General features: G+C 43.6%; 2 protein-coding genes across 3 annotated transcripts in view; one reads left to right on the forward strand and one right to left on the reverse strand.

The window, feature by feature from the left end:
• Window positions 1-8,370, forward strand: part of BBS2 (Bardet-Biedl syndrome 2) — a 35,398-nt gene extending 27,028 nt beyond the window's left edge. For both annotated transcript variants that reach the window (XM_060253659.1, XM_060253660.1), the window contains 4 exons: window positions 927-1,064; window positions 4,093-4,205; window positions 5,592-5,740; window positions 7,418-8,370. In XM_060253659.1, the coding sequence (XP_060109642.1) occupies window positions 927-1,064; window positions 4,093-4,205; window positions 5,592-5,740; window positions 7,418-7,524 (507 nt within the window). In that variant the 3' untranslated portion in view covers window positions 7,525-8,370. The remainder of the gene's footprint in view (window positions 1-926; window positions 1,065-4,092; window positions 4,206-5,591; window positions 5,741-7,417) is intronic.
• An 882-nt stretch (window positions 8,371-9,252) lies between these two features.
• On the reverse strand, window positions 9,253-27,058 carry OGFOD1 (2-oxoglutarate and iron dependent oxygenase domain containing 1). The gene is made up of 13 exons (XM_060253661.1): window positions 26,868-27,058; window positions 25,925-26,070; window positions 22,325-22,371; window positions 21,651-21,751; window positions 19,783-19,899; window positions 18,611-18,702; window positions 16,949-17,077; window positions 15,823-15,936; window positions 13,427-13,506; window positions 12,050-12,333; window positions 11,375-11,497; window positions 10,503-10,561; window positions 9,253-10,145 (listed from the first exon to the last, which is right to left on the reverse strand). The coding sequence occupies exons 1-13, from the start codon at window positions 27,052-27,054 to the stop codon at window positions 9,984-9,986; spliced, it is 1,641 nt and encodes a 546-aa protein (XP_060109644.1). The 5' UTR covers window positions 27,055-27,058; the 3' UTR covers window positions 9,253-9,983.
• Window positions 27,059-27,070: the final 12 nt, after the last annotated feature.

Below are 27,070 nucleotides of genomic sequence, written 5' to 3' on the forward strand. Positions count from 1 at the left end.
TTGTGAGCAGGCATTTGTCTAGGGTGAGCCAGAATCTTATCCAGGTGACCAGGCAAGGGAGCTCTTGTTAATGAGAAGTAATTATTTCCCTGTTAGGCTATTTATATATCACAGATGATGCACAAGATGATGTATATGAGCAGGCAGGATAGTAAAGATTTTGTGGCTTGTAACTTCTTTACAAGGCTTAGGGCACCATTGGAACAGTGAGGGAAGAGGTCCAGATAGGTACAGAAATTGCAAAATATAGGGGAGAGTTCAGGATAGCCATGCAGGTGGGTTTTTTTTGCCATTTTTTGCTACAGCTCTGATTGGGAACTGTAGCACATGTCTGTTTCCCTACACCTAGTTCCTGTAATGCTGATTCCTAAGAGACAGGTTAGGAACCTTGCTGTGGGTAACCAGAATTGGGGACTTGTATGCTAGGCAAGGAACAGACAGACTGGTTCAAAATATTCTATTGATGAGTACTTTTTAATGAAAAGGGACGGTGGCTCAGTCGTAGAGCATCTGCTTGATAAGCAGAAAGTCCCAGGTTCAATCCCCGGCATCTCCAACTAAAAAGGGTCCAGGCAAATAGGTGTGAAAAACCTCATCTTGAGACCCTAGAGAGCTGCTGCCAGTCTGAGTAGACAATACTGACTTTGATGGACCAAGGGTCTGATTCAGTATAAGGCAGCTTCATATGTTCAAAAGGTTTTGATTGCTGTTTTTTGTTCGCCTTAAAATGTTGTTATACACTGACTCTTTTCTGGGTGTCTTCATTTAGGCCCCCCTCCTCCAGATCTGCACCTGCGTAGCTTCAGCAGTCCTGCAGTGTCAGGTGTCCCAGGCCATTCACCTGCATCCTGTGTCTTATTAGTGCAGCAAAACAAAGAGTTTGTATGGGGCAAATCTGACATCTCTTCTTCTTTTCCCCATTCAAGATCTCCATTAACACCGATGACATTGACTTGGCTGGTGACATAATCCAGTCGATGACTTCCTTTTTAGGAATAGAGGACTTGCAGGTTGAGGCAGATTTCCCAGTGTATTTTGAGGAGCTGCGCAAGGCCCTGATCAAGGTGAGGAAGCCAGAAGCGTATCCAGATACCAGCTAGGGACACAATCCCTTGGAGTGAAATTGCCCACATTGGAAACTGTGCAGCTTCTTGGGTTTTTGTCCCATAGAGGTGCTTGGGAGATTGCGTCCCCTTTCAGTTGTCTTCTTATGTAAACCTCAAATGGCCATCTGTACTGTGTTCTGAATTGGGGTGTGGGTGGGAAGAGATTCTCCTGAATTGATCCTTCAGAATCTATTTTTTGATATGTGTTACATCTGCCTCTCCAGAGGGCCTCAGGGAGCACAGCCCTCGTTTCTTACCAAGGGTTATAGTGTCCTCACCCCCACATTATTATCCAGTCACTGCTGGGGGTTTCCGTCCATCATTAGTCCAAAATTCAAGCAGTATGTCCAAGTCACTCGTAGATCAAGGGGGGGCTAACTGTCTATCCCACGAAAGGAACTGCACACTGTGGTTCCAGTGGGATGGAAACTTGCTGCAGGTCCTGTTCCTCCTGGTCAGTCTTGCTGTAAGCTGCCTTCCTGATGCCTTGCAGTCTGGGCAGTTGGTTTCCGTCATTGGGGCAGAGGTGCCTTCTTTGTGCTGGCACTGCAAAGCCTGTAGTCTCCTCTTTGCTGTCCCATCTTCCAGAGTTGAGAGGAGAGCCTGCCCATCTGTGTGCTTCCTGACATTGTGCCAGTTCTTGTCTCACCACAACCACTTCTGATCACAGCAGTCAATACTGTCAAGCTTTCCCCTTTTATGTAGTACAGAAATGTACATAAACACCTCGTTTCTTTAAATGAAACTGAGTCCTCATAGCCAGATGAATTGCATCCAAGGGTACTAAAAGAACTTGGGTCATGGATGTAATCTCTGAGCCTCTGTCCATTATTTCTAAGAATTCTTGGAGATGAGAGAAGATTGGAGGCAGAAAATGTCTCCACCTCCAGGAAGGGGGAAAAGGAAGATCTGGGTGACTGCTGACCCATTAGCTTGATGTCTATACCTGGAAAAGTTTTAGAGCAAATCATCAACTAGTCAGTCCTTGAGCATTTAGAAAGGACTGCTGTGATTACTAAAAGCCAACATGGGTTTCTCAAGAACAAGTCATGTTAGACTAACCTTATATCTCTTTTTTTTTTGAGGAAGTTACTACTTTGCTGGATCATGGAATGCTGTAGACATAGTTTATCTTGATTTCAAAAAGGCTTCTGATAAGGTTTCACATAATATTCTTGTTGACAAGTTGGTAAAATGTGGTTTAGATCCTATTACTGTTAGGTAGATTTGTAACTGGTTGATAGATCACACCCAAAGAGTGCTTCTGAATGGTTGCTTATCCTCTTGGAAAGGAGTGACGTGGAGTGCCTCAAGGAGCTGCCCTGGGCCCTGTTTTGTTCAACATCTTTACAAATGATTTGGATGAAGAGATAGAAGGAATGCTTATTAAACTTGCAGATGATACTAAATCGGGAGGGGTAGCAAATATAGTGAAAGACAGAGTCAGGAAACAGGATTATCTTGATGGGCTGGAAAACTGGGTTTAAAACAAATAAAATGAATTTTTACAGGGATAAATGTAAAATTCTGCATTTAGGTAGGAAAGATCCATTGTATAATTATAGGATAGGGAAGACTTCTCTTGGCAGTAGTATATACAAAAAGGATCTAAGATTCGTAGTAGACTATACACTGAGTTTGCAGTGTGATGCAGTAGTGAAAAAGGCAAATATATGTCCAGATCATGCAAAGTGATGGTATCACTTTACTCTGCTCTGGCTAGACCCCACCCAGAGTGTTGTGTTCAGTTTTAAAGATATAGACGAGCTGGAACATATCCAGAGGAGGGCAACAAAGATAGTGAGGGAGAGTAAGTCCTATGAGGAAAGGTTGAAGGAGCTTGGTATGTTTAGCCTGGAGAGGAGATGACTGAAAGGTGATATGTTCACCATCTTCAAGTACTTGGGCTGTCATATAGAGGACAATGTGGAATTGTTTTCTGTTGCCCCAGAATGTCAGACCAGAACCAATGGGTTGAAATTAAATCAAAAGCGTTTTCAGCTAAGCATTAGGAAGAACTTCCTGACAGAGTGGAATAGGCTTTCTTGGGAGGCAGTGGGCTCTCCTTCTTTGGACATTTTAAAGCAGAGGCCAGGTGGCCATCTGACAGCAATGCTGATCCTATGAACTTGGGCAGTTTAGGGGAGGGAGGGTTGCATCAATGCTTAGTTCTTGTGGCCCTTTCTTACACGCCCAGGGAAATGCTGATTGCCACTTTGGGATCAGGCAGCAATTTTTTCTAGGCCAGTTTGACTAGAGATCCTCGAGATTTTTTTGCCATCTTCTGGGCATGGAGCAGGGGTCACTGTGTGTGTGTTGGAGGTAGTTGTGCATTTCCTGCATTGTGGAGGGGGTTGGACTAGATGACCCTGGTGGTCCCTTCCAACTCTATGATTCTATGTCATTTTCCCTTGGCTTGCACAGGGCCATACATTCAGTAGAGGAGATTGGCTGGCTCCTTCAAAAATTACAGGTCTCTCCATTTTAGCAGGAAGAACTTCATTCCTTTCAAACCTCCCCAAAACAGAATTCTTACACCTTCAGGCCTGCAAGATAACATCATTGAAACCATTTTTCTGTCATACACAGTCCCTCATTATGTCTACTAGAGCCAGGGAGGTGGATCAGCAATGGGAAGTATCACCTGGACTTTCTTGGGGAATTGGCTGAAAGCCCAGATGTCCTGTCCTGTAATTAATTTGAGCAGTCTGCAAGCCTTGGCTTCCTGAGGATATCAGGAACCGCTGCGATTTGCAGATGAGTTTTTGTGTGTCAAAGCCTCAAGGGGCTTGGTGGCCATTTTGGATGACTGCTGCAGTGGAGCTTTTTCCCCAAAAGTACAAGGTCATAAAGAGTGCAAGAGGCTCAGTAGTGCCCCCATCTGAGGAGGGTGCAAGCCATCCTGTATGGAGACACTGATATCATCTGAATCTTCTTGCCGACTGGATGGTGAATGTCCTTCCATCTGTCTTCCTCACTCTGGTAGGTGGATGAGTCTTATTCCGTGTGTCAGAAGCTTACAACCAACATGGCTGACAACTCTAACCTCATCCGTAGCATGCTAGTTCGAGCAGAAGACTCTCGCCTCATGGGTGACATGTGAGTTGGCTTCATGGTGCTTTTCCATATGTGTGCCTCTGCGTCTTTGCTTAACGAGGGTACATCTAACAAATATTTATTTAGGACATTTTTTAAAAATTGCTTTTCTCCAAAACTGGACTGATTATAGAAGCACAACAGAGTTAAAAACCATCAGAACTAACAGAATAATATGTGTTGATCAAAGGAAGAGCTAGATATAGGAGAAAACACATGGTGGTGCTTACTTTCTGTGACTTCCATCCGTGTGGAATTTCCAGGGCAGCTTGGTATGTGCTATAGAAACTGAATGCCTGGCTATCTTTGCTTTTCAATTATTTAAAAGTGAGTTTCTCAGCTCTGTAGGTGAGTATGAATTGAGCTACGTAGGTGAATGTTTTTGAAAGAAGCATTACATTTAGCGTGCAAAATTTTGGCATTGTTTTCCAAAACCACCTGTGTTGTTGCCAAGCAAGCCTTTGTTGAGCCAAGTCTATGTTTCTGCCTAAAAACCAGGATTGTTGACTGAGCACCAGGCAGGTCGTCATAATATGTGGGTTGGTGAGCCACAAGTTGTGCAGGCTTGTTGCTGAGCATTTCCCCCCTCCCTGTTCGTGTGTGTTACTAGATTCTAATGGCTTAAGACCAACGTGCATTTGTCACATGCAGGCAGTACACTTTTAGATATGCAATTCTGCATATACTCTCAACATCCCAGACATAATTAAAAAATGTACACCACATGGTGAAAAAAGAAAAAAAAAACAGGAGTGGGGAATGACAGCATTAGCAGCATCGGTACACAGAAGTACAACTGCCAGTGCATCTTCACTGATGATACAAGGCAGTGGTTTTTATTGCTGTACCAGGTTGTCTGGACCCTTTAATATAATATATAATTTCTTTAACTTCAGAGTTCTGCAAGAGGCTGCGTCCACAGGGTGGCAGTTCCATGTCATGCAGTGTCATTTGATGCTTCCACATGCCCCTTCCTGCCAATTATCTACTTATCTCCCATCAATCGAGATCTGTGTTTAAACTGAAGCAAGTCAAACATGCAAGAAAACCTTGCTGGCATTTTGCTTTTAATTAGTGCAGGGCATGAAAGCATCTCTTCACAGATGTAATTGCATGAAACGGTAACAATTCATTTTCCTTGTGGGTCAACTTAAAAACAGTTGTTTTAAAATGGGCTATAGTGAAGGGGCAAAGAAACATGCGGTTGCACAGAAGGGAAGATCAGGCCATGCACACTATAGGGAACACCTTGAAGTGACTCTGCTGTCTTCTTGGATGTCTCTGCTCTTGCTTGAATTAGCCATAGTCACCTTGGTGGCTGAAAAGTACTGATTCTTGATCACTTTCTTTGGTCCTGGGTTTATGTGCTCCTTGTGTTTATTCTTTCAGGAAAAATATGAAGAAGCGATACATGGAACTGTACAATCTCAACAAAGATTTGCTGTCGGAGTATAAAATCCGTTGCACCAATCACACAGAGTTCTTAAATAATCTCAAGGCAATAAATCAAGCTATCCAAAGAGCAGGACGCCTGCGGGGTACGTGCTGACCAAGGGGAACTCGGACAGGGTCGGTTTTTGTTATGTTCTTGTCCTGCATGTTGTGGGAGAGGAAAACTGAAGAAATGGGCATTAGTTAACTGCATTCGCTTTGAAAGGCACAGGTGTGCATGACTCAAACATGTGGGGGACCTGCTTTGGACAATGCCTGAATGTCAGAACTGTTTTAGGGGTTTTGATGAGCCATGATGCACCTTTGTGTTCAAAGAGTTTCCAAGGCTCCTCCAACACAGGTGTTTCTTCGTCTTTTAAAAGTAATGTGAGAAGCTGTATCTCCAAAAAAAAAGGAGGGAGGTCTGTGATGGTGGTATCTGAAAAGGGAGAGTGACCATTTGCTAAGTCAACTGAGAGGAGAGATTGACTTTCTTTTTAGGGGGTGAACTGAGCATCACGTTGGAAATTTAAGAGGAGAAGGAGCAATCTTATTGGTCCCTTCTCTTTGAGTCAAGAAATACTAACAAGCTCTGGGATGAAGGGATTTGTGGGGACTTGAGAATTTCTTTCTTGGCAATATAAATTAATCAAGTCTGTTGTAACGTTTACCAGATGAGGAAATACTGTGGAAGTGGATTTAGTCTGGAGGTAACATTATTTTTTGAAGAAGCTTGTGACTATTTTATATTACCCGCACAAGAACTGTTTTAAGGGATTGTACTTTCCTGGAAGGCACAGGAGATAAGGGCCCTTGTGTTCTCCCTGCCTGGTGTAACTGTGGCCTTTATAGTTTGTGCTTTTATATTTATGTTCTAGATCCCTGCCTCTATATTCTGTGCAGATTCTGGGCACAGTCCTGCATCCTCAGCCTGATTTTAGGTATTCTGGACCGTGGCTAGCACTGTTAGTCCTTTCTCCCATCCTTCCCAAGGATCCCATAGGGAAATGAAAAATCAGCAAAAATTATATAGCAAATGAGTATGTGAGAGCAGAGTTTACTCCTTAGCTATACAAAGAGGGTTTTTTTTATCTTAAAATTATTCTCAGAAAAATCATCTAATCTATCCATAATAAAAAATTGCACTATTGAGTAAATTAGAACTGTACTGCAGAAGCTAGGAAACTGGGTTGAAAGAGTTCTTTCATTTCACCAATAGATTTTCCATTGTGAAATTTAAAACTGGATTTCATATGTTGCGGATTAAGGAGAATCAACTCAGATATGCGACAACTACTCCCATGTTATCAGATACGTGTATTTTTGTTGCTTCAGAGTTTTAAACTACTTTTCTGTCTTAAAAGGTGACTGTGTGTTAGGAAAGAGTCATCTGGGATTGTGCCCATTAGTTCATGGGGGTTGGAAGGAGATAACTCATACATGCATGTATTATACACTCTCCAATATTATTCTTATCTACTGTAAAAATATATTAGAACTTGTGGCAGCATGCCCTAGCAGGGGGGTGAACTAACTTCCTGTGGTTCTCATGATCACATCTGTATTTCATTATACTTTGAAGGAGTTTCCTTTTCAAAATACCTCAACATGAAATAACCACAAAGAGCTTCTTCTCAAGGTAGGATGGGGAATCTTGTAACCCAAATGACTAAAATTCATAATGAATTTTGTTTTTGTCTCTCCCCTTAAGGTTGAAAGGTAGATTTCCTTTGTAACATACGCACACACAATCTGTAATGCAAGTTCCTTCTTTCTTCCCCCAGTGGGTAAGCCCAAGATGCAAGTGATCGCTGCTTGTCGCGACGCTATCAAGAATGACAACATCAATATGCTGTTTAGAATCATGCGTGTAGGAACAGCCTCGTCTTGATCGGAATGGAAGATGGAGCTGAGTGTTTTCAGATGATCTCCACAATAGGCCGCGGCATCAGAGACATGGGCAGAGAGCGGCAGGTTGAGGGGTCACTCTTCCTGTCAGATCAGCCCCAGCAACTGCTTGGTAAGCAGAACCCTCGCTCAAAGTAGCATGTGCAGGTGTCTGGCGCGATGTAGAAGGGGCAGTGGCTCTTTTCCTCTAAGAGACGTAGAGTAATGAGCACACAAACGGCGAAGGAAAAGAGATTTTGTTAATTCATCTACAGAAGAATCAGGGCAAGAAAATACTACATGTATGCCTCTTCAACTGTCAGGGACCCCTGGAAAATGACAAAAGATTCACCCCATGGAACCAGCCAGCTGTGCTGTGGTTCAGTTCCAGGGGGTGCATCTATGGTTCTCGAGGGGTTCCTGGTAGCTGAAGGGGCATAAAAGCATATTATTCTCTTCTACTGGATCTTCTATTGTTGAGGTTTTCTTCTGTAGACTACTTGATAAAATCTACTCTCCTTCACCATTTGTGCATTCATTGCCTCCACATCCCTTAGAAGAATCAATGACCCTTAACAGTACACATGGGTAGTTTTCTATACAGAACAGATCACGATCTATTGTAGGGGATTAAGAAAGGAGAAACATCAAGATCCTTCTATAGTCATCTTGCAGTAGTTTTGAAGAGGTTCTAGAAAGCTTAGAAGCCCAACAGAAAGGCCCAGAATCTAAAAGAGGAGTGAAAAGCAGTAGCAACTTACCTGCTTAGAGCCATGTACAGTCTTTCTACTTTCAGAGTCAATAGTATTTTTGAATAATTTGGTTTTTCAATAAAACAAGACAGACCTCAGTTTCTCCCTCTTATTTGTGCTTTTCAAAACAGCAACATACAAGGAACCATTTATATGCTGCTTCTCTATGCAACTCTCTACAGTGGTTTAATTTGCATCACCTCTAATTGATGCTTAGCAGTTTCATTGTTGCATTGTCTCCAGCAAGGGGGGGGATCACTAAAACTTATTAGGTGTATCTGATCCAAAAACACATCAGAAACCTTTTGAGTTCAGCTTCATTTTTGACAACTTCTTTTGGAGGCTGTGAAATCTCTTTACACCACAGCTAGAAATAGCTTGGGATTTAGTTGGGAGAGCCACTGTAGTACATTAACTAGTGGGTCTGACCATAGCAAGATTCATGTTTACATTCCCATGTAACAATTAAGCATACTGGATGACCCTGGGGTAGTCGCATCCTTTAGCCCCGTCTAATTTACTGGGCTGGTGTAGAGATATAAAGGGGGATCCTTGTATGCCACTCTGAGGCTTGCAGAGGAAGATTATGATAAAAACATGATTGATAACTGTAACTGGATTGGGCTAGGGTATGGTCTGGAACCAGATAGCCAGAAGCTAAGCAGGGTCAGCCCTGATTAGTATTTCCTGGGAGACCAAGGAATACCAGGGTAGCTACACAGAGGCAGGCAATGGCAAACCACCTCTGAATGTCTCTTGCCCTGAAAACCCTATGAGATTGCCATAAGTCAGCTGTGACTTGACAGCAAAAATAAATAAATAAAACCTATCTGGAGAAGCAACACAGCTTAGACACCATGTACCCTTTTACCTTATGCTATCTGTGGAGGATAATACTGCATGAAACAATACAGTTCAAACGTTTGGGCTTGAATCCTTCCAAGATAGTGACACACAACCATAAACTGCTAGGTACACAATCACTTCAAAGCATCCGTGTTGAATAGAGGAGGGGGAGAAAGTAAAATAATGCTTCACACGCTGCTTTTGCTGTGAATGTGCTGCACATTAGACAGATGAAGGATCTATGGCTAGGCCATCTACCCTTCAGTGGCAGCTATTTAGTACCTCCCCCCTCCCTATTGCTTGTCCTATGAAACTCTTGTGCCATTGCACTAAAGCCCTGAGTTAATTTTTTAGCCAGTTGTTGCTCAACTGTTTTACAAGCAAAAATCCTGAGGGGAAAGGTGTGTTGCTTCTGCATACCAACTGAATCCATCTTCATTCTGTTGAAGTTGAGACAGCTGTTTTAGAAAAATGCTAGAAAGAAACCATTCTTGGGAGTTATTTTAACCAGAGCAGCTCCTTCTCCATTAATAGAGGAACATGCTCCAGGACAGAAAAAATCTGCCTCCGTCCTTTCATGGCCTTCCCTAGGAGTTTTGGATGAAATCCTGACCTGAAGCTGAGCAGGAACTAGGGAGCATACAGCAGTCAAAGCAGATTTAGCAGTACATACAGTTTTAAGAGGTATCCAAGACACTGTGGGTCATTTGCTCAAGGCCACAAAATTGATAGAAAGAAGGGATAACTCTGTAAGAGCCTAGACAGTTCCTTCAACTTAGCAGAAGCTACCATCACTGTTCTCTTTTCAGCAGGGGGTCCAGTCCAAAACATAGGTGGTGTTCTTCAGGAGGATGACTCTGTACTATTATTCATAGTAAACAAAGCAGAAATCCCAGAATCCAGTTGTCTCAGCTTGTGCTGCTGTCTGCTTCAAGCTACGGTGGTTGATGTATTTCACAAATTTCAGTGTGTCTCGGTCTCTGTAAACCAAAGCTAAACAGTTGTTCTCTGGGTTGATGGTCAGCAGCTTTAGGAGAGAACACAATGGGAATGGTTAATAAAGCAAAAGTTAGTTTTATTTTTACAGGGCAGGGTTGGGAATGGGATATATCAGTTACAGGGAAAGAAGGAGGTTAATGTCGTGAGCATTTCTGAGCCTATTTCTAGGCTATAATAAAATCCAAATTTTTCAAGGAAATGCGCAAGTTCAACATCCCTTCACTTAGTTGCAATGAGCAATCTGATATTTCTGAAAGAACTCTTCAGTAGTCCACTACCCCAACCAAACTAAGGAACATGCTCAAGTCACAGGCTGGATTGAAACAAGCCTGAAAACCAGCTGGCTGGCTGACCCTCCACCTTAGAAGAGACTTAAGTTTCTTACCTCTTCGTCTTCGTCTTTTGCAATGTAAGAAGTGAAGCCGCCCCATTCCACGTCCCAACCTTGAAAGAGGAGAAATCAGCCTCCTTTGAAATTGGCACAGCTTTCAGAACAGCTACAACCCCCCAATACCGTCTGGATTAAAGTGAAGCACAAGAAGAAAGCTACCCATTAAGCAAGCATGTCCAATGGCTTTAGATTTATACCCTGCCAGTTTGACTCAAGATCCCTCACGGAGGCTGCCATTCTAGGAAGCAATAAAGCTGTTTCAGTGCTTCATGGCCTCCAACCCAGATGGAGGCAACATAGTGATGAGTGGTGATTCTTACGTTTTCTGGAAACTAACTTCCCAGTGCAATCTACACACACACATCCTTTTCTAAAACCGCACTGTTTCATAAAAGTTAATGCAATGAGTTCATAAATTATCAAGTTGGACTATTAAATTAAACTCAATTCATTTAACTTGGCTAAAATACAGTGAGTGCACACCAATTATTACATAAAATGCTTTAGTTTTTTGCTGTAAAATTATGTCCGTAGAAGCAACCCCATAGAACATGGGTACCTAGGGATGTTTGCCAGTGCTTTGGGTGGTGCAATGCAGTATCCCAGGAGAATGCTCTCTGGAAGTGCAACCACTCAGGGAACGAGGACTAGAGCATCCACATCTTGCACAATCAGTTTCTAGGTTGCTGGAGCCTGTGGATCTGTTCTGTTAACAGCTGTGCTTTCCCCTAGCCCAGAGCCTCTTGCATCAGGGGGAAAACCCCTTGTGCTTGAGGATGAGGGATCCACATGATCCAGCCCTATGCTGGGATCCCACCTCATCCAATTGCTTGAGACAGCTAACAGCACCCCCTCCCCCAACTGACCTTCACATCCACAGAAGAGCAGGAGATCCAAGGCAAACTCTGTAGTCTGGGCATCATGGACTAGGGTATAGCAGCCTTTGGTCCAGTGTCTCAGCTCTCCAGAACACTGAGGGACACTTGAGCCTGACAGAGAAAAAAGAATCCCCTCAAGTATGCTTTTCATCTAGTGCTAGTTATAGGAAGGGACAGGGAAAGAAAAACTCTGTACTCTTAAGACGATTTTGGAACACGGTACTAAATCTGGTGCCTTAGGCAGAATCTGGGGTGTTTCGGGAATGGGTTTGTACATGACAACGACAGAAGATGCAGTCATAATGGGGAAAGAGTAAAGAACCAACCAGAATGGATACCTAATAATTTCTTGTGCTACTGTTTTCATGCTAAGACATGAGTTAATGGGTGTGGTGGTGGTAAAACAGTACTTGGCCTAGGTCAGTGAGACGCCCTGGATCAGCAGATCTGAGCAGCTTTCTTCCTTTATAAAAGAACATACAACTAGCCTCTCTTTCAGATTCAATTATTCCTAATATACAACCTTGTTGTCGCTTTCTGCTGCCTTTGATGAATGAAGCAAAGCAAGTGTTGGCTTCAAACATCTCACTTTGGCCGTACTATCAGTGGGGCTACACTGGGGGTGGGGAAAGCATCATACTGAGATCAGGATGCTTTTCTTACCATTTTTACACCCTTCATTCTCAGAGTTTTCCCGTGGCTCCCCTGCACCATTAAGCCTCTTTGTTTCCTCTTGACTGCTCTCCCCTTGTGAGCAGCTGGAAGGATCTCCTCCAGTGGCTTCTTTTTCTTCTTCCTCTTCCTCCTCCTCCTCCTCAGGAGCTAGGAAATGCAGCTTCAAGCCTGTGAAGTTGGAAAGGAGCAGGAAGAAGGCCTCTGAGCGGAACAGCTCCATGCATTCCTTCAAAATGGCTGGCAGTCTCTCCTCTTCTGCTTTGTCATAAAACCTGGAAGACAGGAAGCATTGCCAATAGGACCCATTGTGTGTGTTCTATCCCTCCAAAACAAATGATGCGAATTCTGTACTAAAGTAACTCAAATTACACACAGAAATTCTTATGCAAACACCGCATTTATCAACTCATCTGCATAATTCAGTCTACTTCAAAAATACAGGATTTGTCATTTTGCATAGGACAAGATGCACGGAAGTCTATCAATCACATCTGGATTCTTTCCAGCCACTAAGAGCTCTGGATGGTGCTGACAAATTAGCACAAATATCACAGCTAACCTCTAAGGTGGGTTACACAGAGAGAAAAATGGCCACCCGGTTGAGATTTGTGGTCAAGCAGGGATTTGAACTCATTTTCTGCATCTAAAGGAAAGAAGTACACACTATGCAGTGAAACAGGTGATTGACACAATATAGGACAGAACATGACCCAGGGATGCTGCTTCCAGCTGCTGTTATAAACATGCAACACATTGAGCTGTCCCCAAGGCCAGTGATTGATCCGCAATGCCAAAGGGGCCTTCAATCTAAGACCACTAACAAGAAACTACTAAGCAATCAGGAAGGTGCATGAAGCAACACAGAGGTTTTTTATAACTTCATTTATACCTCACCTTTCTCCCCAGTGGGGACCCCAAAGCAGCTCACATCCTTCTCCTCTCCTCCATTTTATCCTTGCAACAACAACCCTGTGAGGTAGGTTAGACTGAGGCAGTGTAACTGGCCCACAGTCACCCAGCAATCTCCCATGGCAGAGTGGGGAAGCCTGGGTCTCCCAGGTATTAGCGTGACATGCTAACTTCTATGTCACACTGGGTCTCTCACCTCCTTGGAAATCCTGCTCAACCCCTTCTGCTGGCTGAGAATTCAAGTAGCAGTGCCCACATGTTATACAATTGTAAGCGTTAGCAACGGTTTGTTTAAAGCTTAAAAAAACCTTTAAGCTCTTACAGCCAAATTCTTGGTTGGATACTCAAACTGATACTCATGGGTCTCAATCCTTGCAAGGCAAATGCATGCAGCACAGAGATTGCTGAACTAAAGTTACGCTGATTACTTCCATCTTGAGTGCAACATGTTCCTACCTTTTGTTAGGGGGCCCCCTGCTGTTCCATTTGGGTTCTCCCTCCTTCAGAGCCTCACAGACCAGCTGAAATTTGTCTCTCTAGGAACCAAGCACAGCACAACAACCTGGGTTTTCCTCTGATCAGTACTACCTATTTGGCCAGAAACCCCCAGCTTCAGTTCTACAATTTGGGCCTAATTTTTGCCTCCCAGATTGCTGTCTTTTTGATATTACCAATGCCAAGGGCCTTTGACCAGGAGAAGGAGCTAACCATGAGAAACTGACTTTTCCTTTCCACTCTATATTGTGAGTGGACAAAATCACTGGGTGAGATTCTGCATTGTATGCTGCTTTCAAGAACACACTAACCAGCTTTAGGGTTCCACCGAGTAGCAAACCAGTTCTGCTTTGTCAAGAACGTCCCCGTTACACAGATTCATAACCTAACTGCATGTGTTTGCTTAGTCATTAAAACTGCACATCCAATCTACGTCTAGTATCTCTGCTGTCTTCCATCAGCTAGCTAACTAAATCTTTGCCTTTATTGACTCAGTCTTATGCAAGTGTGCAGAGAATCAAGACTAGAGATGGGCATGAACCAGCTCACAAACTTAACTTCATCACGAATACTGGTTGTGGTTCGTGAAGCAATGTTCGCAAACTGAACAGCTGCTATGAACTTCCAGATTTCAGTGCAGTTCATGAAGAACAGATAGCGGGGGTTTAAATGGCTTGGAGTCATTTAAACCCCTGCTTTCTGCTCTTCATGAAAAACAGATGAGCAGCAGGAGCTTTCTGCCACTCAGCTGTTTGCTCTAAATGGCTCTGAGACATCCCTTCTTTCTGCTTCCCTCTACTTATCTTGGGGACCAGAAAGCAGGGGTTTAAATTTTAAATGTCATGAACCCATAAAAGTTGGTTTTGTTTGCAAACCAACCTCTCAGTTTGTATTGGCTTGTGGTTTGGCCACAAACCAAACCACCAAAACATGGTTCGTGCCCATCCCTAACCAAGACCAATTAATATAAATCCAAGTACTAACCACTGCCAACCCTGCTTAACTCCCAAGCCCTGATGAGCTAGTGCAGGGGTGGGGAACCTTCTTTCTGCCAAGGGCCATTTGGATATTTATAACATCATTTGTAGGCCATACAAAATTATCAACTTAAAAGAGCGCTCCACCAAGGGAGAACAATTCAGGCAGGCAAAATTAATGCAAATAATTATTTTTCTATTTGAAGTCATGTGGGGATAGCCTAATTTGGCACACACACATACACGGCCTGCCACCCTAGGCAAATGCCTAGGTCCAGGGCTTTTTTTGTAGAAAAAGCCCAGCAGGAACTTATTAGCTCATTAGACCACATCCCCTAATATTAGCATATTAGCTCACACACTCATTAGCATATTAGGCCACACCATCTGGGATAATCAAGTGCAAATTGAACTGGTGGTAGCTGGCTCCCACCCCTCCCTTCCTCCCTGCGGAAACTGCAGCTGCTCCCAGCAGACCTTTAAAGGCATCCACATACCCCAGCAGCAGTCCTTCGCAATGCCCGCCACTCAGGCTCCACAGAGAGAGAAAGGAAGTAAGGGAGGGAGGAAGGGAGAAAAGGAAAGAAAGAGAAAGAAAATAGGGGGAAGAAAGAGAGATAAATGGAAATAGAGAAATGGGGGGAAGAAAGCTGAATAAAGGGAAATAAAGAGAAGAAATAGGAAGGGAAATAAAGAAATGGGGGAAGAAATGAAAAGAAAGGAAAATAAAGAAATGGGGGAAGAAATAGAAAAAGAGAAAACGGAGATGAAAGGGAAATAAATAATAAAGGGGAATAAAGAGAAACAAAGAAATGGGGGGAAGAAATGGCAAGAAAGAGAAATAAAGAAAGGGGAGAAGAAAGTGGAATTAAGGGAAACAAAGAAATGGGAGGAAGAAATAGAAAGGGAAATAAAGAAACGAGGGGGAAACTTACCTGAACTATGAGTGACTTTTCCAGGCCCCACAGTGATCCTGGCCAGCCAGGCCCCAAGGAGGCCGCCACATGGCTCGACCTGGCTCAGCAATCCCTGAAGGCCAAACCTAGTGATCCCAAGGGCCGTAATCGGCCCTCGGGATGGACGTTCCCCACCCCTGAGCTAGTGTCAAACTAGGCTGATCAGGCTTTAAAGAACATAAATGAGAACATTTAAAAATGAATGAAAGAAATACATGTTTTTAAAAGTGCAATATAGATTAAAATAAAGGCTTTAGGGATAGTGAAACCTGTTGGGTATATAAAAACCCTGATGATGAATGTTTTGCAAAGTATACTACAGATCCCCACCTCTCAAAAAAACTGGGAATGCTGTTCCTAGTCCCCATTATGCAGAGCTCAAGCAGTGTTGCTGTCAAATCAGAATGGTGCTTCTGATACTCACCTTGAGGAAATTCTTCAGCAGGATCTCAGACTGATCCTCAAACTCCTCTTGGATTTGGCTCTGAGAATCCATCTCCAGATACACTGGATTGATCCAACGATACAATATTTCATGCTATGGAAAAATTATTTATTTATTTCTTCACATTTCTATCTTGTCCTTCCCAGATGGGCTCAGGGTGGGCCACGTCAAATAAAAGAAGATGATGATATTGGATTTATATCCCACCTCCACTCCAAATCTCAGAGTGACTCACAATCTCCTTTATCTTCATCCCTAACAACAGACACCCTGTAAGGTGGGTGGGGCTAAGAGGGCTCTCACAGCAACTGCCCTTTTAAGTACAACCTCTGCCAGAGCTATGGCCGATCCAAGGCCATTCCAGCAGGATATGGATAACACTGCTTAGTCGCAATAAAGAATATTATAATACAACATGAAAGTAGGAATTTCAACCTTTCAGTCAAATATAACTGGATTTGCTTAACATATAATGCATTATTTATATCACAGAGTTAACAGCATTTTACATAACCTACATGAAGCCTTAAGACCACTTAATATATTTCAGGGCATGTGTCAAATCTCTTATGAGTCATGTGTTTTTATATAGTTACCTATATAACAAGAACTTTGTGTGCATTTAATTTATAAAGTCATTTTTAGTGCGATCCTAAACCAAGTTACAACCCTTCTAAGCCCATTGACTTCAGTGGGTTTTACAAAGGTATCTCTGCTTAGAATTGCAGTCAGTTGTGGACATTTAGGCTTTGTACAGAGAAGTCGCAGTCTGTACATTTTGTATTTCACTGCCTTCTGATCCCATAATTTCCTCTCTTTTGCCAATGTATCCATCTGTTAACTGGGACACACTCCATGCTTCTGACATTGGTTCTAGTCCACTAAAGCTTGTGCCATAATGACCTGCTAGTCTCAAAGGTGCCATAAGACTCATTTTGAGTCCTCCCCCCTCCTTGCTTATGACAGGTCCTAATAAAGGAGGAATGGGTGGATTCAGACAAGCAGCTTTCCTCTCCAACAGGTCAATTAAGTACCAGGAGTACTTGATTGACTGACTCCATCTGTGGAAGTAAGAATACATGGAAAGGAAGCAGGGTTTGCTTACATCAAAAGGGATGTGAGGACTCTGTGGCAGAGGTGGCTCAATATGGCGTGGTGGCCTAGAGACTGAGGGGCCGTGAAACCAGCCGCTCACAGACAGTCGACACTTGTCTTTGGAAAGGACTTCAGCCACCTGGAGTGGAAGGAAATAAAAAAAAGTAGTTAGCATTCAATTCTCCAATATGGGAGCTAAGTGAAGGTCTCAGAAAGGCTCAAGACCTCCTCTACCAATCTGGAGTTTTGTCCTGTCTCATTTTGAAGACTGAACCAGGTCATGATATATGAAAACTAGGTAAAAAAATGAAATCAAAGCTACTCCCAACAGTGAACATACACCCAAAGAAAGAAGAACATGAGTGGCCAACAGCTATGCACATAGAGCCACCATAATAATGTGTAGACTGGTCCTAAGTGGCTTGGAGTGTCAGCGCATCCTTGAGAGACCTTAACTCTGACTTCCCCAAATGTCTCTGTTTCATGTAGAAAAAACAAACCTGGAAGGCATACCTCAGACATTCAACAGCAACACCAACAATGGTTTAGGAAGAGGGCGTGGCTCTGTGTCAACCTTTCCTAATATGAGAGAGTTGGAAGGGAATTGTGGCTCAGGGGTAGAGCACCCACTTTATATTCAGAAGGTCTCATGTTCAAGCCCTGGTAGCTCCTGCTTAAAAGATAGTTGATATTGGATGCATGTTACTTTTCTATAGCAAAATAAAGCAAAAGTCCAGTAGCACCTTAGAGACTGACAACCATTTATTTCAATATGAGCTTCTGTTAAGTCACAGCTGACTCCCTCAGTTATGTGTAGGCAAATTAAACTGAGAATTCTGCCTAAGGAGATTACAAGGTGGGGGTGGGGAGAGAAAGGGTTGAAACAGAGGTGGGGTGTGAATTCTTCATGAGTCTGTTCTAGCCATAATCCAGGCCTAGACATTTACACTTGAAAGACTCATGGTGGAATTAACATCCAACCTGTCTCAACCCCTGTTGCCTTGTAAACTCAAGCAGAACTCCCAGTTTGATTTCCTTCCACATATTTGAGGAAGTCAGCTGTGACTTAGAAAAGCTCATGTAAAGGTTGTTAATTTTTAACATGCCACTGGAGTTCTGCTTTATTTAGAAGCCACTGAGGAAAGATGTTTGCGAAAAAAGACTGAGATTCTAGAGAACAACTGCTAATCAAAGGAGACTACTCCAAGCTAAATAGACTAATGGTCTGGGGCTTAGTATAAGACAGTGGTCCTCAACCTTTTTGAGGCTGTGGGTAGCTTTGGAATTGTGACATAGCACGGTGGACACAGTGACAAAATGGCTGCCACAGGAGGTGGAGCCAGCCACAAAATCATTACTGCAGCTTAACTTCAGTCACACAGTGAAGAGCCTTATGTTGTGGTGGCAGTTGCTGCCAAAGCAACATTTTTAAAAAAACGCACTGCCAATCAAATCTTCAATAGCCAATCAGAAGCCTTGCTGTGCAAAAACCCTACCTGGCCCCACCTAATTTCTAAGAACACTTGGTGGGTTCCAGAAAAAGTGTTGGCTGTGCCACATTGGGGACCCACAGTATAAGGCAGCTTTATGTAACTGTCTGGAAAATCAGAGGGGAAGCAGGGACAGCAATATATATGGCTGTGTGTACACAGGAACACAAGAGCCCTCTTGCCTGGTGGAAAGAGACTGGTGACACTTCGAAGAAAGCTAGCGAGTTCCACAAAGGGACCAATGATTTGATGATCTGCCGTGGCTGAAAGTGATCTGGTGGGAGAGAAAAATGACAAAAATGCAACCTTTGAATAGCTGAGCCCATCACGCCAATCCGTTTTTCCTATCACCTCCAGACCACAAAGCTGGCAAAGGATTTACATTCTTCACCCAGATTTCACCTACTGCTTCTGCAGACCAGTTGCCTGAGTTTCTATGAGTCTTCTTTGCATCCACTCAACAATAATTAAGCCAAGAAGTGCTGGGATTCAGCTCTGCTATGACACCACATCCTTGATCTCTAAGCCATGCCCCCTAGGATATAAAGGAGCTGATTGGGCATATTCAGCATTGAGTGTGCAAGTACTAGTGTGTAGAAGTCAGAGCTCCACCGATCTGAACTTCTTAAAAACATTCTAGTGTCCTTAAATATACTGAAACTCCTTACATTGTCAGGATGCAGGCTCAGAGGCTAAAGCACAAGTCCCAGCTGTTACCTGAGTTCTCTCTTGAGATGGTAGAACCCCAGGAGCTACAGCACCCACAGTACTCTACCACCAGACTCTCCTTTGTGCTACTTGCACAATCAAGCTGAGATTTAACTTGAAATAAGAGACCAGACAACATCAAAATGTGAAAAAGCCCCAGGTAAGTACACTGATCCCCGTGGGGTCGTTTTTTCAAGACCCCATTTTCATTACAGCTTTAACAATGCAATCCTAAGCAGAGTTACACCCTTCTAAGCCTTCTGACTTCAGTGGACTTCAAAAAGCCATAACTCAGCTTAGGACTGCACTGAAAGCATTTTCCCTCCTGCTTTTAAACCCTCAACTGCTGCAGTGTCTTGGAACAGTTTTGTTTCTGATGACTCAGGGCCGTGTCTCTGTGTGGCTGCAGAGGTTTGCTCGGATCAGGGAGAAAATATACAGGTTATGCTTCCCTGGCAGAGAGCATAAATGCTACGTAACCTATCGAAATGCAGGAGCATTAAGACAGTGAAGGCAGGAACACAATGGAGCAGGCTGCACTCAGCAGGGATTCTTTCAGTGGAACTTGTAGCCTGCTGGCCCTGAGCACATAAGAGTCACTCTTGCAAGAGGAGGAAGAGAAAGCGGCTCGCAATGGCCCACCTACCATCTGTGCTGAACAGGTCCAGAGTGCCCCCATCACTCCTGTCCCACGGCGGCACAAGGTAGAGGATGAAGGCAATTCGTCGCCCCTCCAGTTCGTCATCGTGGCAGAGCAGGGCATCTGCAATAGCATACCGTTCAGCTGAGACTGCCAGGCATACCTGCTAAAAATCACCACACTCCAGAATTTCCTGGTTCCTACTTGCTCTCTCCTTACTATCACTGAAAACAGTACAGGGGAAGGCAACCAATAAAATTAGGGAGTTTGAGCACCTTCCCTATGAGGAAAGGATGAAGAATCTGTAACTTTTCAGTTTAGAAAAGAGGTGACTAAGGAGGGGGACATGAGAGAAGTTCATAAAATTATGCATGGGATAGAGAGCTGACAGAAATTTTTCTCCCTCTCCCAAAATACTAGAACTCGAGGGCATCCAATGAAGCTGATTGGCAGTAGGGCTCAGGACACATAAAAGGAAATACTACATTACACAGAGTGATTAGAATGCGGAATTTGCTGCCAAAATATGTAGTGGTGACAGGAATAAACAGCTTTAAAAGGGGATTAGAAAGAATACTGGAGGATGCGTCTATCAATGACAACTAGCCATGGTGGCTGAGAAGAATATCCACATTCAGTGGCACTAAGCCCCTGAATCCCAGAGCTAGGCAACATCAGGAGAAGATTCTGGCCTTTGCCCTTTGTTGGCTGTCCAGAGGAAATGGTTGGCCACAGTGTGAGATAGGATGCTAGACTGCATGGACTATTGGTCTGATCCAGCAGGGCTCTTCTTACGTTCTTAAGATAACAGAACTGGGAGCAGATTCCATTTTAGTTCAGGAACTGGTGCCTAACAGAAGGGAGACAGACCTGGCACTGCCAACCCACCCAGAGCTTTGATAACTGTCCCATCTCTAACCAGCCTTCCATGCAGCTGCTCCAACTCCATCTTAAGAGACAGTAATGTTTAGTGGACTGCCACTGCTGGACACCAGCCATTTGATCATCATTTCCAGCAGTGTGTTCCCTTTATCTCCTACCATTGTCCTACAGCTGTGGTACTCAGTCCATAGCACATGGAGAGTCACATTTGAAAAAGCCACATTGACTTCCATCTGTGGCATGAGGCCTGCACCTAAGGGAGGCTTGCAGATGGCTTATTCCTCCAGAGGTGGCTAATTGAATGTAGAACCTACCTGCCTACCACAAGCTCCACCAGACAAGGGCCTTTCCTGAAACATGGGGCAGGTGTCACATTGGGGAACAGTGCTCGGAAGACCCACAGGTGGTATACCAAAGAGGCCCATGACTTCTGAGCTACTGAGAATTACCATTCTAAAGCCATCAGCATTGGATAGAAAGGTTTCTTTTTAGCTCCTGATAACTGACGTGGAACTGCCAATTCACATGGAACTCTGTGCCATTGGAAGCATCCAGGCTATAGCAACTGAAGCTGTTACCAGAGTCAGAGAAAGAAAAGACACTAAATACTGAAAAGACTGAAAAATGTTAATGTTTCCCTCTGCACTGGAAACCCTTTTCTCATGTTATTCATTGTAAACTGCCTTCATCCTCCACAAGAAAAGTGTCCTAAGTCTTCTAAATAAAAATCCTTTAGAAACGAGAATCTTATCTCTCCTACCATCATATAGAGCTAATTCCCACAATTTTAAAGACTGTGTTTATGTTCTGCTTTTCCATCTTGAAGCCTCCACAGCAGCTTACAATGCTTTAAAAACAAAGGCATTTTCTCTCCACCCCACCTTGGTTCCTACTGCTGAGCAAATGCTGTAGCCTCTTTCTTCCTTGCTGAGAGGCCTTGACCAGCTTCCCTCGGTGGGTGTGTTGATGGAGAAGGCAGAGCATTTCCTCACCTGTGTATTCGTATTTGGCGCAGGACAAATCAATGGTTGGCTCCAGCTCCACTTGGGCCACATCTGAAAGCCAGACCCGGAATTTCTCAAAGAGGACTTTCCTGAGAGACAAGAAGAACCATGGAACGTGAGCCTGCAGAACTGCAGCCAGTGCATCCACTGTTTACTGTGAGCATCAGGTGTGGGTTGTAACTCCCTGGGAAGAGAGGCTTTCTTTCCAAGCTCAAATAGGCCATTAAAAGGCAGTGGGCAGTTAGGTTGGAAATCCAGCAATCATGGCATCAGATTTAACTTGGAACACCTCTCAGCCTTTTTGCTAGGCCTCTGTCTTTGCACCCAATGGAAAAACAACCAAGATGAATATATTGTTTGCTTTAAAATAAAGTTAATTGTGAAGGCTATGCTTACTCAAAAATAAACTTCATAGAGTCCAGTGGGACTTAATTCCAAGCAAGCAATCATGCACAGCATTGAAGCCCAAGCTATTTAATTCAAGAGATGTACAAAGCTGGCACAGAGTTTACATATTCAGAACAAGGAGCCTCCCAGAAGCACCAGCTAGCTTACTGTCAGGGCTAAATTCATGGAACTGATTCCCACTCACCTGTTTTGTTTGGCCACCATAAACCACGTTATGTTCTTAAGATAACAGGAAACATAGCAATTAACTTTACCTTAAAGCAGCAATGTGAGGCTCTTCTCTCTTCTGGAGGTCATCTGACTTTGCACACGGAAGAGGAAGTGAAAACAACAGTTACAAATTTTATGCTCTCACTATCAAAACATCAATTCACTTCTTTCATACCCCAATGGGGATCCCAAAGTAGCTTCTGACATCCTTTTCTCTTTTATCCCCACAACAAACCTATGAGGTTGGTTAGCCTGAGGGCATGTGGCCCAAGATTGCTTAGCCAGAATGGGGATTTGAACCTGGGTCTCCCTGAACCTAGTCTAACATGCTAACCATGTCAGACTTTTGCTCTGCAGCCAGTTCAAGAGTGGTTTATAAATTCTGTCCTCTAAATATAAAACTGAGTCTGCTCTTGGATTTCAAATCCTTTGTGCAACAAATCTGTTGTAGACATGGATTTTGCCTCTTGCCATTGAAAAAGTACAACCACGAAATGAGAAGTTTTCACCGTGAGACCTTGCCTGGAATTTCATAACAATCGAGGCACTCTGTGAACTTTTCCCTATGTGTACAGTGGCATAGAATGTTTGTTATACAGTTTGTGGAATTCTCCAAGCTGCGGGGGACTCAGTGTACTGATCATGATGTGGCTTAGTATATTTGTTACACAGTCTGCAGAGTCATACAATGTGTACTTGAGTTTTTGTACTGTTTGTGTAATAATTAGAGACTCACTATTTTGCTATTTATAATACAGTTTATTAGCATATACAGTGTCGTGATATAGCTTTGAATATATGCAACATCTTTGTCAGTTGTTTTTTGCTCTTGAGATGTTGTGAGCCTTATGTCTTTTTGTTCTTTGTGCTAACCACTACACCACACTGGTTCTCAGTTGCCCTACGTGACTCCTAACATGTAAGTGAATTAATAAAATTGGTCTAGTTTGGGCAACTCTGTAAGCCAAATTTCTGCCTAGGTGCTGAGCAGGCGCCAGTTCCCATCCTCAGGCATCTCTCCTCCCACCACTTTGACAAGCAGAGGTGCTCCCAATCAGCACCGGGTCTTCTAGGTATAGGTCAAGGTTCTGGTTCCAACAAGGTGAATAATATATATGAAATCTGAAATATTTTCTGTTTTCAATATCCTTCCCCTTTTTCTTGACAATAGTATTTACAAAAGTGTTGCAAAAAGTTAAAAATATTTTGTATCTCTGACTCAATGTCCTACTTATTAGCACCTTGCATCTTTGAGAAATATATTTGATGTATACTTGTTAGATGATATATTCAGTTTTCCCCTTTGTTCCCCTTTCTATCTTCTGTATCTGTTATCATAAAAAAAGAAAAATATTAAAAGATTCTAGTTATAACTGATAAAGCCATCGAGGACTGCAGCTTTCCTGGAACATGACATAACCTCCTCCTCCCACCCCCAATTGTCCCTAATGGGCATTCAGAGTCCCAATCTCTACTTCATTTAAGGACAAATGTCCGTGTAGTGTCCTTTGCTAATGGCAGGCCATGCAGCTATTTGGCTGAAGATCAAATAACAATTGCTTCCCGCCAATCAGGAAAGAAAACGTTCTCAAAAAGTTCTTTCCCTTTTCTTCTGGACCACGAGCTGCTTGCTACAAGTGGATGGGCAGGCAAATATGCAGCTTTGGCGAATGCCATCTGCACGACTCGTTTGGGCAAAATTCTCAGGGCATTCTGGTCATCATCCTGCAGGGTTTCGTAGAGCACAGGAGCCTTTTAACAAAGTCTTGATGCTGAATTTGTGCAAATCCACTCATTCGTGGTAGCAACTTTTTTTAAATTTTCTATTTTATTTGTTTTTTATCCTGCCCTCCCAGCCAAAGCAGGCTCATGACCGGTACCGGTTCATGGCCTATTAGCAACCAGGCCGTGAGTTGTATAATTATTTAATTATATATTACAATGCAATAATAATAAATAAATAATAATAACAACACCACCACACTGGATTTATATCCTGCCCTCCACTCCGAATCTCAGAGTGGCTCATAATCTCCTTTATCTTCCTGCCCCACAACAGACACCCTGTGAGGTAGGTGGGGCTGAGAGAGCTCTCCCCAGAAGCTGCCCTTTCAAGGACAACTCTGCGAGAGCTATGGCTGATCCAAGGCCATTCCAGCAGCTGCAAGTGGAGGAGTGGGGAATCAAACCCGGTTCTTCCAGATAAGAGTCCACACATTTAACCACCACACCAAAATAAAGTGCAAAATTGTATCATCCTGAAACCATCATCCACCCACCCCCGGTCTGTGGAAAAATTGTCTTCCACAAAACTGATCCCTGGTGCCAATAACGTTGGGGACTGGTGGTCTAGACCATGAGGAGGAGGATGTAAATGCTTGTTGTGCATATGCTCTGCAATTTCACAACTGAGCAGAGATGCCTAATGGCCCCCTTCTCCCCACTCCCCTTTCCATCTCTGTACACTCTGGCAGCATTACCTGATGTGCCTGACAGTTGAGATACATATATGAACATACAGAACTGCCTATAGTGATCACACCACTGGCCCATCTTGACAGCTATTGTTGACTGACCATATTTTGGGCACAGTTTTCCCAGTTCTGTTATTCAGCATTGTTTAGCTGAATATGTTAAAGCCTGAAGCTCGGTTTTTCTGCATGCAGAATATCAAATTATAACCCTCCCCAGTTAAGGGCAACTCTACATGAAGTAAGGTTCACATGTAATAGTAAACTATGGTTTGGTGCTAAAGGAACAAACCTAAAGAACATTTACCGTTAAAACAAGCAACCCATGGTTTTGCTTACCTTTTCCCTGCAAAGCAGAAATGCAAATCATGACTTGCTAGTTTGGATATAACAACTAATGATTGAATGTATTCTACTCATTTTCCCTCTCTCTTGACCCCCCTCCTCACTGCAGTCCAACACCTTGGGCGATAACAGACAGGCAGTCAGGAGGCGTCCTGAATTGGGCTGGCTCAAAAAGAGTCAACCTGAAGCCTCCAGATGCTCCCCAGTGAAGCGCCTGCATGCCGTCTGCCAGGCGGCCAGAGGCCTCCAGATGCGGTGGCACCTCAGAAGCCAGACCGCTCTTTCTTCCCACAACAAGTTAAGTGCTCAAGTGCTCCCAACAGTTTTTAAGGGGGGGGAGTGTAAGCACCTTGGGGTGGCTTGGCATTTTCACACAGTGGCTGTCAGCTCAGAAATTTGCAACCACTTCAGAGGTGGTAGCTTTTTGAGCCAGCCTGTGAAGGCTGGAGGATGGGGGTGAGTGTGGAACAGGCAGATGTTTGTGTGTGGAAGGATTTTGGGGTCGATTTCATAGCTGTCTCTGAGTCAGCCCAAAGGGCCAGTCTGTAATCACCCCTTAAGTAGCTTTTTGTCCATACAAATCTCACAATCACCAGCATAGCATATGCAAGGATCAGGAGTTCCTCCTTTCTCTAGTAGCAGAAGGAAAGTTTGCAGGGGTCAAACTCTACAATTTAAAGCTTGAAAGCAACTAATTAGTTCATGGTGTTCCAGGAGAGAAAGTGTGGAGGTGAGGGAGGTGGGCAGACAGAGGCTGGTGATCATGCCTTGTGGCAGGAATGGCCTTTGGGACCCTCCAGATCTATGATTCTGTACTCAAGCAAGTACCTGCTTGAATTTGTACAAGTCGTTGCACTTTTCATGGAAATCCAGGCTCAACAGCTCCTTCTGCAGTCCTTCTAGGAAACTCTCATTCTGGATGAAGTTCGGGATGACACAGTGGCAGAAAGGAACAGGATCCAGCACAACCGCTTCTTGAGAAAACACAGATTCACAAAACAGTTACTAATAACAATGTTGCCCTTTAATCTCAGAATGCAATGAGAGCCACAATATATGCACCCTCAATCCTAAATATCAAAGAGCTGGATGAGCAATGAAGGAAGGTCTCTCAAAATGTATTCAGGGGCCCTTTCTTTTCCAATCCGACTGCTGTCTTAGCTCTGCAGGAATGGGACTTGCTACCCTGTACAACCATTGTGTCATGGTGCCAACTTTTTAGACTGTTTAGGTTTTTAGCCTCATTAGCTGTTTTAAGTCGAGCTTTGCAGAAGAAGATGCTATTTAAATAAAGAACAAATCAGGCCTAGAATTTATTTTTTACTGACAGAGAAAACAAACTATCAGCAAATGACACCAAAAGCACTACATGCTTATGAAGGAAGGAGCTTTGACTCTGGAAAGCTTATACCTCGAAAATCTCGGTCTTTAAGGAGCTCTTGGACTCGAACCTCACTGTTCTTCTGCAAGCCAACACAGCTACCCTTTGAAACTACATGCGCATAGTGTTCCATCCGATGGCCTTCACCCCGACATGGTGAAGCGGGGCAAAAGCACAACAAATACTTTTTAAAAGTCAAGCACAGTGCCAGCACTTCATGCAGCTTGAAACGGTACTGTACATATTGCAAGAAAAAATATAAGTCTTTAACAAGCCACTAGCCTTTTGCTTTATTATGCAATGGTACTGGCCAGAGACCACCTCAGTAAGAACTAGAATCTTGTAGGCAGTTTTTTGGCTCAAACAAAATATCTCGCTTGATCTTCTTACCGTGCTCGAGGGCTTCTCTGCGTGCCCAGGAGGCGGCCACTTTCTCCTTCAGGACAGGCTCCTTCAATGCCGCGGAGAAATCGGCGCGCACCTCCCGTTTGAGGTGCTTCTTCTTCCCAGGTTCCCCATGCAAGGAGGAATTCCGATCTCCACCAGTCGGGCAGGGACCCCTCCGCTTCCCACTCATCGCTCTTTCCTCATGC

This window comes from Heteronotia binoei, chromosome 14 (genome assembly GCF_032191835.1).
Source record: "Heteronotia binoei isolate CCM8104 ecotype False Entrance Well chromosome 14, APGP_CSIRO_Hbin_v1, whole genome shotgun sequence".
Lineage (NCBI taxonomy): Eukaryota > Metazoa > Chordata > Lepidosauria > Squamata > Gekkonidae > Heteronotia > Heteronotia binoei.

What these genes read in the sequence shown, in the direction of transcription:
- OGFOD1 (XM_060253661.1), bottom strand. Translation starts at nt 27,054, where the DNA reads ATGAGTGGGAAGCGGAGGGGTCCCTGCCCGACTGGTGGAGATCGGAAT. An exon ending in CCTCACATTGCTGCTTTAAG is followed by an intron (nt 21,752 to 22,324) that starts GTAAAGTTAATT and finishes CTTGTCTCTCAG; the next exon opens with GAAAGTCCTCTTTGAGAAAT. An exon ending in CACCAGTCTCTTTCCACCAG is followed by an intron (nt 17,078 to 18,610) that starts GCAAGAGGGCTC and finishes CTTCCACTCCAG; the next exon opens with GTGGCTGAAGTCCTTTCCAA.